Source organism: Hippopotamus amphibius, chromosome 2 (genome assembly GCF_030028045.1).
Source record: "Hippopotamus amphibius kiboko isolate mHipAmp2 chromosome 2, mHipAmp2.hap2, whole genome shotgun sequence".
NCBI lineage: Eukaryota > Metazoa > Chordata > Mammalia > Artiodactyla > Hippopotamidae > Hippopotamus > Hippopotamus amphibius.
This window is the reverse complement of record NC_080187.1, coordinates 68,835,621-68,852,895: the sequence shown is the minus strand read 5'-3', so window position 1 is coordinate 68,852,895 and position 17,275 is coordinate 68,835,621. Positions and strand designations below refer to the sequence as shown.

The following is a 17,275-nucleotide window of genomic DNA, read 5'->3' as shown; positions in this document are numbered from 1 at the left end:
TGAGCGAGCGAAGCTTCACCTGTATTTACAGCTACTCCCCACTGCTCCATTACTGCCTGAGCTCCGCCTCCTGTCAACATTATGGTGAGTTGTATAATTAGTTTATTATATATTACAATGTAACAATAATAGAAATAAAGTGCACAATAAAGGTAATGTGCTTGAACCATCTTTAAACTATCCCCTCTCCCCCATCTGTGGAAAAAACCTCTTCCACAAAACCAGTCCATGGTGCCAAAAAAGTTGGGGACCGCTGCTGTAAATAACAACACTATATTTCTGATGCTATGTTATTCAGCACAGAAAGATACCTTTACTGTAGGCTGTAACCTTACTAAAATAAAGTGAGCCTCATTTAATGTTCTCAGCCTTGATATTTCTTCTGCTCTCTGGGCTATGTTTTTCTCTCATTTTCTCCTCTCTAATAATTTGCAAGCTTGTTTCTAATCATAATGTTCCAATTTCTTTCTGGGTAAATTAATCACATGAAGTGTCATGATCCTTGATCATTAGGACAGACATTCTGTTCTGAGTATAAATCTGCCACAGTAATTACTTGAATTGTTTGTTTTACAAGGCAAAGAATAAAAAATTCTCAAAAGAACCCACAAAACAACTCTTATATGCCATATTCTAAGCAATCTGGATCTAGGACTCCATATGAAATCATTATAAGACATGAATTCACGACAGAAAAACTTAAACTGCATATACATTTTCCACTGCTACATCTCCTGTGAGATTCAATCCTTTCCACTAAACAAGCAGAAATCTCACCTAGTTAAAATTTATAAATTGTGATTTGTAGATTTCTACCCAAAGATGGAAAGTAAAAATCATGTCACATTTCCATAGTATTTCTATTAAATAAAAATGAAAACTACAACTACATTCCCATTTTACTTTAATGATTTCAAGAAATATTGTATTATTTTCTAAAATTGTCAACCCTGGATCTTTTCCTTATCTTATCAAGATACTTAAAGCAATTTTCCTTCAATTATCTGACACATACACCTACAGCTCAATAGTGGTCACAATACAACTTAATGAGTTCTCACCTGTAAAGTTGAATACGTATATGGGTAGTGATAAGCAAAATAGCACACGTCATCTTTATGTGGAAAACTGACGGTGAATGTAATTGTATAGTAGGATTTTCCCTTTTGCCCACCTGCAGCAATTGAACTTCTTGCGAAGTGATTTCTGCAACAGAAAATAATAAAACATGTTGATTTCATCCACACCAAAATTCTGATTTTTCTTGCTATTTTATTAAATAGAACTTTAGAAAAAAAAAAAGGAAAACCATGGTTTGTAAAAAAAGTTTAACTTAAGTACTCTTAAAAATTAGACCGTACTAATAAAGCAGTTAACTGCTATCAGCCAACATCCTGACTTTCCACTTCTGGATTTACTAATTAAATAGAGCTACTACTCTATACATCAACAGAAGTTGCAGACCGCCATTCTTTGATAGCCATACATATTACTGGATCTAGGCAGTGAACACCAATGGCTGCTAAGACTATTGGATGAAAGGCTGATGGATCAGATGACAATACCTGAATTCACTGGTCAATTTTAAGATTACAAAAAAAGAAATAACCAGAGATGACATGTTTCCTGATGTGATGCAATAGGAATTCCCTGCACCATCTATGAAGTATTCTTGTCAAAAATGAAACCTGAAGTGAATCAAGCTTCTAGATCTAACTACAAGTTTATAGGAAATTGGTGAGATGGAAGAATTCATTAACACCACAGGGATGCAATCAGCAAAATCCAAAATACGGAAAATCCTGCAATGACAAATGATCTAATTTCTTCAATAAATAAAGGAGGCACAGGGAGATCGGCTTGAATGCTTTGTGATGACCTAGAGGGGTGGGATAGAGATGGTAGCAGGGAGGCTCAAGAGGGAGGGGATATGGGGATATAAGTACACAAATAGCTGATTCATTTTGTTGTACAGCAGAAACTAACATAACATTGTAAAGCAGTTATACTCTAATGAAGATTAAAAAAAAGGAGAAACTTTAAAAGAAAGAAAAAGGAAGCCTATAAATTAAGAGACTGAAGGAACATATCAACAAAAATCAAATGCAGTGTGTGGTCTCTTGGTTGGTCTGATTTAAACAAACCAGGTATAAAGTAACATTTATGAGACAATTAAGTAAGTCTGAACACTGACTGGATATTTTATTATATTAAGGAATTTTCTTAGGTATACTAATAGCACTGTGGTTAGATTGTCTTAAACATGTATCTCTAGAAAACGAAGACCTTTGAAGTATTTATGGATAAAATATATCTGGGAATGCCTTAAAAAATTCAGTATGGACATAGGGGTGAAAGTATAGCTAAAATGAAACCATGTGTTGATAACTATTGAAACTCAGTGATGAATACATGGGGCCTCATTATCCTATTATCCGCTTTTGTAAACATTTGGAGATTTCCATAATAAAAAGTTTTTAATACTACATATTACTTTCCAGACTTTAAACATCACTGAGATAAGATGACGTAAAGATGCTTTGGTCTATCAACTTAATTTCTAAATTTCTAAAATTCCAAATCACCTTGTATTATTTAAGCCATAATCTGAAGAAAAGTCATGGCCTATAGATTATTTATCCATGCACATAAACATTCAAGGTAGATCACATCCTTAGAACTACCCTGGGATCAGGCTTTCTAATATAATCTTATAAAAATCAAATTTGTTATTAATGAAAATAAAAGAACACTGACCTAAAAAAATGGTATAGTTTTCATTAACTTAGCCACTATATCTTGAATAGCTACTCAATAACACGGTGCTGAGAGTTGAGGAAAATGCAAGCTAAGGTCCAGAAGTAGATCCTGCCAACTCTTTTCCCCCAAAAGTTTAACATCTAAGTGGGGAGGTATTTATGCCACCACATTACAGCTACATGGCATTTTATAGGTTATATTCTCTCATATACTCATGGAAGGTAGTTTTATTCTCATTCTACAGATGAGACAAACAAGTATCAAAGGACAATGCAAAAATAGTAGTTTTTAATCCCCACTATCTGGATTTCAGGCTTGAGGAAAGCAACTAGAACAGTGCTTGTAACAAAGAAAGTGGTTAATAAATATCTGTTGAATTGGCCTGAATTCCAATTCCAGATCTGAAAGTAGCCAAAAGAAAAAATAAAAACTAAACAAACAAAAATCTTTGCTATCACCCCTTACACAGAAAAGAAAAACCACCTGAGACGGTATGACCATTCACTTTACAGTGTGAAAAACAAAAACACTCACTGATTGATAATTTCTATTGTGCAAAGAGAAGCATGAAAGAAATAATACTTTTTGAAAAACACTGTTTCACCCTTTAACATTTTAAATCATTCTGCCAAAATCTAACCAAGCACTTCCCAGATAATCACTGTTCCACTCCAACTTATGAGAAAGAGATAAATAAGAGTATTTTTATATTAGCCTATCACTAAAAGAAATATGAAATTCATTCAGGTGAAGAAGAATTACACATAACCTTATACTTCTGTTACTCATTTATTTACTATTTATTTTGCTAATACAATGGGGGAAACCCTACTGAAAAAGGAATATTTCATTCTTAGAAAGCAATAGCACTTAAGACCTACACTTTCCCAAAGCCCTCTCTAAACCATTAAAAACAGTTTAATTTTAGAAGTCTTCTTCTAACTGATAAAACTGAAAGAGAAGGAACATTAGTGCTAGTTAAGTACAATATAAAATATAAAAAGTCAATATCCATTAAACAGAAATGCCAGGATTAAGATTAATAACACAGAAGAAACAGGGATGTCAAGTGCATTCAACAGTGGATAGAAGTTATCCTGAAATGTATTACATGTGGAAACAGTAAAAATGGGAAGCAAGGCATATGATAATCCTATATTACTTAGTCATGAAGTTGAAGAATAATCCAATTATTCCACTGAAATAGTAAATGATTTCTAGCACATATATCTAACTTGATAAATAGATCACCTCTTTGAAGTCAAAGTTGAACTGTATAAGCTGAAGTAATGTAAATGGAATATATCTCCAAATAAAATATTCTGGAAGTTAAAATAAGATAAATATTTGAGTACAGAAGAGAAAAGAATATCATCAGAACAACAAAAAACCACTGTAAATTATTTCCTACAGTTTCTAATTTGTCTTACTCATTGAAGTTTCCAGAGTTTTAAAGCTAAAAAAGTTGAGAACACATCTAAGTGGGGGAGGCAAGATTTGGACCTAAGTCTGTCCATCTGTAAAACACATTTTATTTCCATTAAACATACCCACTAAAATGGATCTAAAATTTTTTAAAACTCTGTTAGAAGTAATACTAAAAGCATATCACAATTCAAAGAATACAACTTTTTATCTTTAAATTGAAATAGGATAAAGTAATATTTCCTTCTGTAAACTGATATCCTATTATTGTCAGAATACTTACTTATAGTAACAAATGTCAGTCCCTACACGAATCCACCATGGTCTAGCATTTAATGCTTCCTGAACAGAATACATGAGTGGTTGCATACCTTTGACAGAGAAAAAAAAAAGAGAAAACTCTTCAGAATTTTTGAGTTAAAAATTAATCTTGCCATTGTAGAAAGCACCAAAAATTCAGGAAAGCTAAAAGAAAATACATTTTGGCTTTTCAGTATGTATTTTAAAAATCTGAGATCTTTCTTTAAAATCTCCCCAATCAATATGTTTTGTTTCTAGTTTAACTAAAATGGGGTTACAACTTCAATGAGTGAAAAGTCATTAAAGATTTTCCTATTATCTTTGCTATATTAGATCAATTACATACATTATAATTATAATGTATAATTACATACACATTATATATTACACAAAAAATTATATATATGTATTATATTACACAAAAAAGTATACATATATTCCTTATAACAAGAGACAAAAACATATATAACATTAAGTATGATCAGCCCTCTAACTCTCCATAAATTCCCATCTACACCAAGGTAAGGAAAACAATGTCACTAAAATGGCATTAATGTTTTCTTCCTCAGCCTTGTCCATACAAATAGGTGTTTATAGCATGGAGAAGGAGGGAGGGGAGGAGGAGGAAGACGGACTATTAACAAAAACATGATAAATATATAGTATTTTTTTTAGGGAGTTTTAGAAATATACTTTCTACATGCACTTTAAAATCAGTTTAAAGGTTTCTAGGTTTCTAACTGGAGTTAATGAAATTCATATGTTAATTTTGGAAAAGCTGACGATTTTTATTGAGATCCGGTTCAACTTTCCTTAAATTCTAACTTAAAGACAGAATCATTTTCTTCCCACAGATCCATTATGTTAAACTTACCTCTGAGTATTTTTATTAGTCTTTAATAGTCTCTTGGGTTTTCTAGGCATGTAAATCATATCATTTGTAATTTAAAATATTTAATCTCCTGTTTTAGTATTTTAACAGTTACTTTATTTTCTACTTTTATTATATTTAGAGAAATGAAACAATCTCAAAAACGATTCTGAATATACTGGTAAGAATGAAACTGTCTTGTTGATAATTTTAATCAAAATACTTTGCCATTCAATGCAATATTTGCCAATTATTTTTTTAACAAATCAACTTTATGTTATTTAAATAACAGAAAGAGCTAACACAATAATTTCTATGAGCCAGATACTTCTCTAAGTATTTTTACATATATTAAGTCATTAAATCTTCACAACAACCCTCTGTGGTGGGTGATAAAATTATTTCTATAACTGGAGCAGCTTCTCCCATAATTCTTATCACACTTAAGTGTTTTTAATTATTTCATCAAGTGTCTTTTTAGCATCTACTAACAGAATTACATGGCTTTTCTCCTTTAGTCTGTTGATGCAATAAGTTGATAGGTTTCCTGTTGTGAACTACCGTTGCATTCCAAGAAAATGCTATTCTTTTACTGCTGTATGATTAAGTTAGCTATATTTCATTTAGAATTTTTGCATCTAAAAATTGGTCTTTTAAAAAAAAATTACCTTTACCAAGTACTGGTATAATATTAAACTAGCTTCAGAAAAACATATTAAAAAGCTGTCCATCACTTACTAGAATAAAAGTAAAATCTATTTTTTTAGAAGTAAATATAATTCAGCTAGAATATCATCCTGATATGATGACTAATAAACACATTTTTTAAGTTCCTTTTCAACAGTTATAGTCTGTTCAGAATCTCTACTTTTTTTCAATCAATTTCAGTATTTCTATGTTTTGTTTTATTTCTATCTCATTATTTTCAGCATTTTAAAAAAATCCTCTTCCCTACTTCCTTTTGGTTTTATTTTTTGTTTTTCTAATATCTTAAGTTGAGTACTTATTTTTTGAGTACTTAAAAACTGAGTACTTGATAACTTATTTTCAGTCTTTTTTATTTTAAATAATGCAGTTATTAAAGGCATTCAATTTTCCTCCAAATACCAGTTTAGCTATGTCCCGTACGTCTATAAAGTGTTTTCCTTGGCAGTACTCTCCAGATCAGAGCCATCCAATTAAACTTTTGTCCAGAATGGAAATGTTCCATATCTGTACTGTCCAATGTGGCAACCACTAGCCACGTGCAGCTATTAAGCACAGGAAATAAGCCTAGTGCCACTAAAAGAAAAGACTTCTAAATTCTCACAGTAACTGTCTTCTAATCAGGTTGTATTTCTTGGAGCTCTTGCTCTACCTATGTGGGTGCCATGTGGTTATGGTTATTGTATTGTATAAGAGGTTAGTGTTAATGGACATTTTCCAAAGAAGACATACAGATGGCCAAGAGGTACAGCACTAATCATCAGGAAAATGAAAATTAAAACCACAATAAGATATCACCTCACACCTGCTAGAATGGCTATTATCAAAAAGACAAGAAATAATAAGTGTTGGTGAGAATGCAGAGAAAAGAGAACGCTTGTGCACCATTGGTGGGAAAGTAAATTGGTGGAGCCACTGGAGAAAACAGTATGAAGGTTACTCAAAAAATTAAAAACAGAAGTACCATTTGATCCAGCAGTCCCACTCCTGGGTATTTATCCTTAAAACACTAATTCAAAGAGATATACGCAGGTGGATGGGTTGGTGAAAGTGGTCAAAAGGTATGAACTTCCAGTTACAGAACAACTAAGTCATGGTGATATAATGTACAGCATGGTGACTACAGTTAATAATACATAGTGTATATTTGTAAGTTGCTAAGAGAATAGATTTTAGTTCTCATCAAAAGAAAAAAAAGTGTAGTGATGGATGTTAACTAGACTTACTGTGATGATCATTTCAAAATATATACAAACAATGAATCGTTATGTTGCACACCTGAAACTAATACAATGTTATATGTCAATTATATGGGAGGGTGCAAATATTATAGTATCTTCAAGGATTGCAACTTGAAAATACACAATATCCAGTCAGTGCTTTTGACCTTGAATTAGTCTGACATTAATATTACCACTTTTCCTTTATTTTCCTTTACCTAGTTTATCTCTGCCCAATCATTTATTTCAACTTTATCATTTAATTAATACACACACACACATTCTCCCCACCCTACAAATTGTATAATTTTCTATGTCTGATTTCTGAGGACATTTTGGCTCATTCATAGTCAGTAGTGACAGATAAACATTTCATTTCATTCCTTCCATCTTGTTTCCTTTCTATTATTCATTAAATGTTTTTTCCTTCTTTACACCTTCTTATGTTACTTGCTTGGTTACATTTTCCCACACTTCCTTTTCTTCTTCTGTCATTTGAAAGCTTTCTATTGTGTTTCTCAATTCCATTTCCCATACTAATAGTTATGAGTAACTGATATTTCTCTAGTGTACCATATCATATTACATAACTAAGCAATCCCACCAAGACAAGTTAGCTTTCACTTCTCCCATATCACTCCTTTTAGAACATCTTCACTTCACACATTTTATAAATTCCAAGTCTTCTATCTTGAGATCTTTTTCCTCATTTATTTTTCTCAGAGAAGGTTCAGGGTAGCAGATTTTCTGAATTCTACATATGCAAAGATGTAGTTTGCTGGCAGTGACAAACAAATGACAAATTTTGCAAAAGACATGTGGCTCTCCTCTAGCTCCCAGTGGCACAGATGAGAGTTCAATACTAACCTCACTTTTTCACACACAGAACAGCAAAGTGATCAAGAGCATGCAGTCTGTAACCAGACAGCCTGGGTCTGAATTCCAACTTCACCACATGCCACGTGCATGACCCTGGGCAGATTACTAAACCACTCATGCCCCCTGTATCTCCTATGGATAACAACCTTACTGACTTGCTTTGCTGTGTAGTTTAAGAGTATCACGTGTTAGCACTGAAAGGAGATCTGGAACATGATACATTTTCACTAAACGTTAGCTGCTGTTATTATCAATATTATTCAAGTACTATAACTAGCTCTTCAAAAGTGGAAGTATGTTAAGATTTCTCTTTATACCTGAAAATTAAGTATTTCACTGGTACATATAAAAGATTCCTGTCTTCCTTATTTCTTCCTAGGGGTTGGTGAGCCATTTCAATCTGAAACGTCAACCTCTTCCAGGCATACAAAACTCATAATAATGGTTAATTACAGTAAGGTGGAACAAGGTTCAGGCTGAGGTCAAAGGGATAATAGATTTATCTCAAGTGTTCTAATTTTATAAAAGACAATGTATTCTCTTATTATTTTAAAAATGATGGTTAATTCTGGTCACAGTGAGGGGAGCTATATTTGGAAATTCTGATTATAATGAAAACCATTTGAACAAAACAGGTTGCCCCAGTAAGAATCAATCAAATGAGGTAATTCAGACTGAATGAACCACAATTTACTCAACCTGATACAGAAGGGCCATATTTGAGTAACCGATTTAGTCATTAGCCAAAGGATAAACTTTTATGTGTTAAAATAAGTATGCTAAGAACTGTCAAGTTTGTCACTTGAAAACAGACAATCAAAATATTAAACTGCCAGAGTGAAACCAACATCCAATGGCACTGGCCTCTAATAATATCCATGTAAAGGCTTAAGTTGTATTGAGTACGTGCTCCGTAACAAGTGCAGACACAAAGGAAGACAAGGTGTTTTAGGCCCTAATCATCAAACATACTATGAATCACAGTCTCAAAAACTTCAAGTTGAAGCTAATACCATCATTTAACAGACGAGGGGGAGCTTGAATAACCTGAAGGTACCTATCACAAGCTGTATATGTTATCAGTAACTGTAAAGAGAAAAAAACACATGCTTCTAATATGGCTGGTATCACAGCTGAGAGTCATACTAAAATCAGGAAGATGAGATTCTTGGTCTGGAGGGTAATGGTAGCCACTTGAATCGGAATCACTCCACACATCCTCACCAAGAACAAGTAAATAAATTCAACAAGTAGCACAAATAAAACCACACCTGCCCAGGCCTTCAGCATTACTGGAAGACAGAAGATAACAAACTTTAAGTTGCCTATATTTAGGAAAATGGGCAACGATATACCAGGGAAGTGGAAACAATAAAAGAGGGGTTGAAATCCTGACCTCAAAGTAGATTGCAGGCTAAAAAATAGTGACACAAAGAAGGAATTTTATAAAGTCACAACTCACAGTGAAAATATAGCAAGACGCAATATCTACGCACCAGATGAGACCAACCTCTTATATAAAGCAGAAACTACAGGAAATATAGAAGTACAGGAAAACCTTGGATTGCAAGTAACTTGTTCTGCGAGTGTTCTGCAAGACGAGCAAACATTTCTAATAAATTTTAACTTGATAAACGAGTGATGTAATACGAGTAGTACGTGACGCTGAACGTCACACAATCACAACTGAGCCCATGGAGCTGACCACCGACGGAACTGATGGATCTGCATCGCAAGCGACACCAAGGGGTTATGGAGGAGATCTCGTCTGCAGAGGAGGAGGAGAAAAAGGCAGAGGAACCCCTCACTTCAAATGAGATTAGGGAGATGTGTACAATGTGGGAAACAGTGCAAAATTTTGTAGAAAAGCACCACCTGAATAAGGCTGTAGCACTGCGAGCGATGAATCTGTTTAACAACAATGCAATGTCACATTTCCGCAAAATCCTCAAAAGGAGGCAAAAGCAAGTGTCATTGGATAGGTTCCTTGTTAAAGGTGCACAAAAAGAAAAAGGGTCCATTGAGCCAATAGATAGCAGTGATTCCATTAGTGATAGTGAAAGTCGTCCTACACAATAACCCTCCTCTCTGGTCTCCCTCACACCAGCCACGAAGGTTTTAAAAGGTAAGTGCAGGTTGATTTCTTTATTTTTCTTTATATTTTGTATTTTCTTTATTATTTTGTATTATATTACTGTAGTGTAATCATTTTTATATGAATATTTTTGAGTTGTGGAACAAATCATCAGAGTTTCCATTATTTCTTATGGGGAAATTCACTTTGATATACAAGTGCTTTGGATTACAAGCATGTTTGCAGAACAAATTATGCTCACAAACCAAGGTTTTACTCTACTAGAAACATACTACTGCTAGTAGACTCTAACACTCCACTCTCAGTACAAGACAGACCAACTGAACAAAAATCAAGAAAATTTATACAGACCTAAATAACATAATTAATAAGGCAAATCTTATACACATATATTGAACACTGTATCCTGATAGTAGAGAATATACCCTCTTCTAAGAGCATGTGGAATATCCACAAAAACTGATCATATATTAGGTCAAAAGGAAATGTCAGTAAGTTCCATAAAAGAAAAACATTACATACAAAACTCTCTGATCACCATGTAATAAAACTAGAAATTAAAATCAAAATGAAAAAAAAATCCAAAAGGGAGGATACCCATGCAGAGGGAGGGGAGACAGGTAAACCTGGATGTCAGACCTTGAATGGAGTGAGGAGGGCATCTGCCTGAAAGTGCAAAGGACAGACTGTTATGTATACTGGAATTGAACAAATAAATAAATATATTAAGAACAGTAGAAGCCAAAATTCTCCATGTTGGAGAAGCAAGTTGCAAATACGGAAAGAAAACTAGAATAAATCCTGTGTAAGTGAAGGTATCAGTGTGACTTCACGAAGATATTGTGTGTGCATACGTGTGCCTGTGGTGTGTGTATAAAATACACACACACAAAAAAACATATACATACGTATAAATTACTACCAATGAAAATTTCTATCTAAATGCTTGTATATACAAATATATATTCCCTAGCTCTGTCCATGGACAGGTCTAATAACAATGTACACACTATGCACACAGATCTTATTTTAAAAATATCACTCTCCACTAAAATAAACCAGGGCTCTTTGAAGAAACGATTGTTTCTAGGCTGGGGCAGGAAAGGCAAGATGACCCCTGAGTATCTTGTGCCAAAAAGCAAGGACACCTATAAAGAATGATGAAGACATGTCAAAAGAACACACAACCCAGCATGAAGGGATCCCAACAGCCATATCCTGGGCAATTTAAACATCAAAGTAAATAATGATAGCAACAACTTACAACCCACTGAGTAAAATAGGAAACAACTCTATACTGATATTAACATGTAAAATACTTACTAATTACAAAGAGAAGAAATGTAACTTTACAATGGAAAAGTCTGGCAGACATCAACTTAAGTGATTAAATTATTACTAGCAGTAACAAGATCCTGTGTCACCAAAACACAACATTACTTCTGTGATGTTCCTGCCAAAGATGCCTAACTTAAATCAAATCATGAGGAACATGAGACAACTCCAAATTGAGAACCATTCTACAAAATAAGTGCAATAATTTTCAAAAGTGTCAAGGTCATGAACATTAAAGACCACAGAACTGTTCCTGACTACAACAGTCTAAAGAGACTTGACAACTAAACATAATACGTGGTTTGAGTTGAGTCCTTGTGCTATTAAGGTCATTAATGAGAAAACAGGGGAAACTTAAATGGGGATCTAAGGATTAGATGGGATTCATATCAACGATAATTTCCTGATGGTGACAGCTATCCCCAAAATGCCCTGTTTGCACAAAATATACTGACAGTATTCTAGGATGATAAGGCATCATTTTCAAAACCCAACATGTAGATAAAGGGCACAACTTTTCTGTAAGTTTGAAATTATTTCAAAATAAAAACATTTAGAAAACAATGATCATAAACTGAACTAGAGTCTCTCGACATATACTTTGTGCATGCCACTTTATGTTCCTAATAGGATGTTCACAGTTTATTCATCTATTGCCTCATTCGTTGAACAACTATTTACTGAGCATCTACTAAATGCCTTACTAGTGGGCAGCAACTAGTAAATACAGTGGGCAGCAACTCAGAGATACTGTCCCTGATCTCATGGAATATACAAACAATTTGGGGGGAGGGGCACACAGAGGAAAGGTATTAATTGGCCACATACAAAAACAACATAAAACTGTGACGAGCACCCTAAAAGGAAAAAATTACAAGCAACATTTATCAAGGGTACTAATCCAGCCTGCAGAGTCAGGGAAGGCTTCTTTAGTCAAGAGATGCTCAACTTTCAAGAAAGGAATTAACTACTGTGAGCAAGGTGGGAATGCTACAGAGTTGACTCCAAAATTCCGTTTTGTTGCCTGGTTCCACATATGTTAAATTTATATAAGAGAGTGGTTAACATTTTTCATATGTTAAAAAAAAATCATATCTGGGAGATATGGGGAGGAAGGGCAGGGAGAGAAAGGGGGAGCTTGTGACTAAAGTTCTAAGTTATTAAAACGCAAGACTGCCACCTAGTGGTGCTTTGAGCAAACCCTTTTCAAGTAACGGGGGCGGGGGGAGGGAGTGACAGATTACAACAGCTATATCAGTAGTATATACTGATATAAATTCTCAAATACAAATTCACAAATAAGATCATTCACTGTGAGAAAACTAAAACTACAAAAACTAAATATTTAATAGAATCACTTAAAAATTCTCCAAGAAAAGGGCAACTTGTGAAACAAAAGAAACTGTAATTCTGCCCTTTTTTGAGGGTCATTGCCAAAGAATAAGACCTCTTTTGGGAACATCTGCTAGAAGAACCCGACATTTAAATACTCCCCCAAGCAGTATGTCCCGATGAAAAACAAAATAAATTTTACAATTTCCTAATATTATTTCCTGACTTCAATCATGCATGACAATTAAATAAATTCTTCCAGCTGAAGACGTTTCCACTACAAATATTTTCAGTCATCATTACCATCCCTGAAGGGAATTCAATATGAATCCCATGACAGTTAACATTAACTACATAGCTAGTTATTTCTTAAAATGTTGAAATCTAATTTACTAAAATATTGGTCTCTTCCTTCTTCTAACTTTACTGATGCTCAGACAAACCAAGACTTGCTGTATGTTGCATTAACCTAACAAATCTAATAGTAGAGGTTCATTTAAAAATTACTTCTACCTAACAACTCCTTCTACAGCTTCTACCAACCTCCTAGTTCAATACTTACAAGTACAGGAAAATGAAAAAAGACAACAGACAACCTCTTGTCAGAATCTGGGAGAAATCTCCACTAAACTTAAGGCAGACAGAACAGGACTGAGAGAAATTCAGTGCAGAATATGCTTCACAATCTATTTTTATATATACATAAGAGGGTGAGTCAAAAAATATCTGCGCTCCGCTTATATTAAAACTTTTATAAATTCTACAGCCCGACTGAGGATAATTTTTGACTCACCCTCGTATTCTGGTTTCCCACAGCTAAAAGAAGTGTTTTACTACACCTTGAAGGCCCTTAAAGAATAACAAACACATGAAGGATATAAAGAACAACAAAAATAGAAAACATAAAAAACCAAACATATCAATTTTATAAAAAGAATTTTAAATAGGTTAAAATCACATTTTAAAAGGCAAGGATTGTACAACAAAATGCAACCTCTATTTACAAAAACAATCAGCAAAGATGTATCAAACAAATTCAAACCAATATAATATAAGAATACAATTCTGGGCAAAAGATACTGAATGGAATAAATGTGACTATTTTATACTGTTAGTGGGTATACACAAAAGGAACAGGAAAAGTTATAAATGTCTATGTGCCGAATGATACAGCATTAAAATGGAAAAAAATATATGTATATTTTAAATGAGGCATTGATAGAAACATAATAGAAGTGAAAGACTGCTAAGTTTTCTTAAGCCTTGGGCAAACAGACAAGATAAAAAATAAAAAGGATACAGAAAACTGAATAAACAGAATTATAACAATAAACTTAACAATGTATGTTAAATTATGTTGCCAACAAAGAACACATACTTTCCAAGAACCTGTGAAAACTAAAACTGGTCAGATATTAATAAAAATTATTCCAAATCATGAATTTCACATCTGTGAACAAAACTGATTAAAATTTGAATGTAATGAAAAAAATTATAACCAAAGTAATTTAACCAACTAAAAATATAACCAACCCTTTTCTAAATAATTCTTGGGCCAAAAGGGATACCCAAACCACACACAATTAGAAGCCATCTAGAAAATAACAAGGAGGTCTTAGTATCAAAATCTGAAGGGGAAGGGGTATAGAATTAAGTCATAATTGAGAACAAATCCAGAACCTAAATGCTGGCAGGAGAGTTCCCAACATGGTAAAGTAGAGAGACCCTGAGCCCACCTCCTCTCAGAGGCACACCAAAATCACAACTATGCGCAGAACCATCAATGAAAAAGACCAGAACCCACCAGAAAAGATCTTCTATAACTAAAGATACAAGGAAGACCCACACCCCTCCGTGGGCAAGCCACAAACAGCAGAATACAATTGCAGAGCTTCCCCAAAAGCAGCAAGGAGTCTAAGCCCCATATCAGGCTCCCTAGCTCAGGGGTCCTGCACCAGGAAAAAAGCCTGGAGAATGTTTGGCTTTGAAGGCTAGCAGGGCTTAAATTCAGGAGGGCTGGAGAGCTGTGGAAAACAGACTCTACATTTAAAGGATGTACACAAAATCTCACACACTCCAGAACCCAGGGAAAAAGCAGTAATTTGAAAAAAGCCTGGGTGAGACCTAACTGCTGATCTTGGGAAGTCTCCCAGAGAGGCAAGAGGCAACTAGAGCTCACCCTAAGGACACAGACACTGGAGGCAGCCATTTTTGGGTGCTTGTTCTACCAGGACACTGGTGCTGGCAACTGTCATTGTGGAATCCTCCCTCTAGCTTATTAGCCCCAGGACCCCAGGACTCAACAGCCTGTAGGCACCAGTTTTGGGACACCTGAGGCCAAGCAACTAACTGGGCCAAGATATACCCCCACCCACCAACAGGCAGGCTGCCGTAAAAGCCCCTGCACCAACAGCTGCCCCAGACATGACTGTGCCCACCAGAAGGCTCAGGACCTGGCCCCACACACCAGTGGGCATGCACTAGATCTGGGACCCCCCAGGGCCCTACAGGCAGAGGTTTCAAGACCCAATTCCACCCACCAATGGGCAGCAAGTCAACACTAGCCTCAGGACCAGCCTCACATACCACTGGACAGGCATCAGCCCCAGGACCTACTGGGTCCAGGCCCTGCCCAAAAGCAGCCTGCTCTAGCCTTGAAACCAGTCTCACCCACGAGCAGGCACTCACTAGCCCCAGGACAATCTCAGCCCTGAAGCCTGACAGGACAGGACCTAGCTGAACCACTAGCAGGCCAGTACCAGACCTGGGACAGCTGGGCCCTAGCCCCACTTACCAGCAGGCCAACTCAAGTTTTAGGACACCCCAAACCCTGTAGCCAGCTGTATCAGGAACAAGCCCCACCCTTCAGTGGTCTGACACCAGCTCTGGGACCCGTAAGCCTTGCAGCCAGATCCCAGTGGGCCAGCACCAGCTTCAAGACCTGGCTTCAGCCCCAGGATCTCCTGGACCCCAACTCTGTCCACCAGTGAGCCAGAAGTAGTCCTAGGGCCCCCCAGGGTTCCACAGCCAGCTGCCTCATGATCCAGCCCAACCAATCAGCAGCTAGCAGCCTGCACACAAGGCAGGACCTGGCAACCGACCAGACCAGGGGCCAGCCACACCTACCAGACCACCCACAGTGGTCACCGCACCACAACAGAAAGACCCTAAAAGCCCATACAGGAGGCACCACTAGAGCACACAGCTCTAGTGACCAGAGAGAAGTACACAGTAGGGACGAACAGAACATCTCCTACAAAAGGGTACTTTTCTAAGGTCAGGAAACATAACCAACATACCAGATACATAAAAACAAAAACAGCAACTCAGGCAAAATAAGGTGACAGAGGAAAATGTTTCAAACGAAGGAATAAGATAAAACCCCAAAAGAAGAACAAAGTGAAATAAATATAGTCATTCTACCTAAGAAAGAGTTCAAGGTAATGATCATAAGGATGATGACAGACCTCAGGAGGAGAACAGATGCACAGAGTGAGAAATCGTAAGTTTTTTCTAACAAAGAGTTGGAAAATACAAAGAGAACTGAGATGAAGAATGCAATAAATAATATGAAAATTACACTATAAGGAATCAATAGAAGACTAAATGATACAGAGGAAAGGATGAGCAAGCTGGAAGGCAGAGTAGTGGAAATCACTGAAGCTAAACAGAAAAAAGAAAAGAGAGTAAAAAGAAATAAGGACAGTTTGAGACGTGTGGGGCAACATCAAGCATACTTGGATTCATATTATAGTCCCAAGAGGAGAAAAGACAAAGGGGCAAATAACATATTTTAAGAAATAATAGCTGAAAATTTCCCTAACCTGGGAAAGGACAGAGACATCCAGGTCCAGGAAGCACAGAGAGTCCCAAATAGGATCAACCAAAGGAGGACCACACCAAGACACAATGCTATTAAAATGGCAAAAATTAGAGACAATATTAACAGCAGTAAGGAAAAAGCAACAGTTTCATAAAAGGGAACTCCCAAAAGGCTATCAGCTGACTTTTTAGCAGAAACTCTGCAGGCCAGAAGGGAGTGGCATGATATATTTAAAATCACAAAAGGGAAAAACCTACAATCAAGAATATTCTACCTGGCAAGCCTCTCATTCAGATTTGGAGAGATCAAAAGTTTTGCAGACAAGCAAAAGCTAAAAGAGTTCAGCACCAACAAACCAGCTTTACAGAAAATGTTTAAAGGACTTTTCTAAGTGAAAAAGAAAAGGCTACTAGAAACATGAAAATTATGAAAGGAAAAAGCTCAGTAAAGGCAAACATACAGTAAAGGTAATAAAACAACATGTACTGAGCTAGTAGAAAGGTTAAAAGACAAAAGCAGTAAAATCACCT

The 17,275-nt window shown here is 35.6% G+C and overlaps 1 protein-coding gene across 5 annotated transcripts in view; it reads right to left on the bottom strand.

The window, feature by feature from the left end:
- Window positions 1-17,275, bottom strand: part of AGTPBP1 (ATP/GTP binding carboxypeptidase 1) — a 184,798-nt gene that overhangs the window by 35,017 nt on the left and 132,506 nt on the right. For all 5 annotated transcript variants that reach the window (XM_057722059.1, XM_057722060.1, XM_057722062.1 and 2 more), the window contains 2 exons: window positions 4,469-4,556; window positions 1,062-1,206 (listed from right to left, as the gene is read on the bottom strand). In XM_057722059.1, the coding sequence (XP_057578042.1) occupies window positions 1,062-1,206; window positions 4,469-4,556 (233 nt within the window). The remainder of the gene's footprint in view (window positions 1-1,061; window positions 1,207-4,468; window positions 4,557-17,275) is intronic.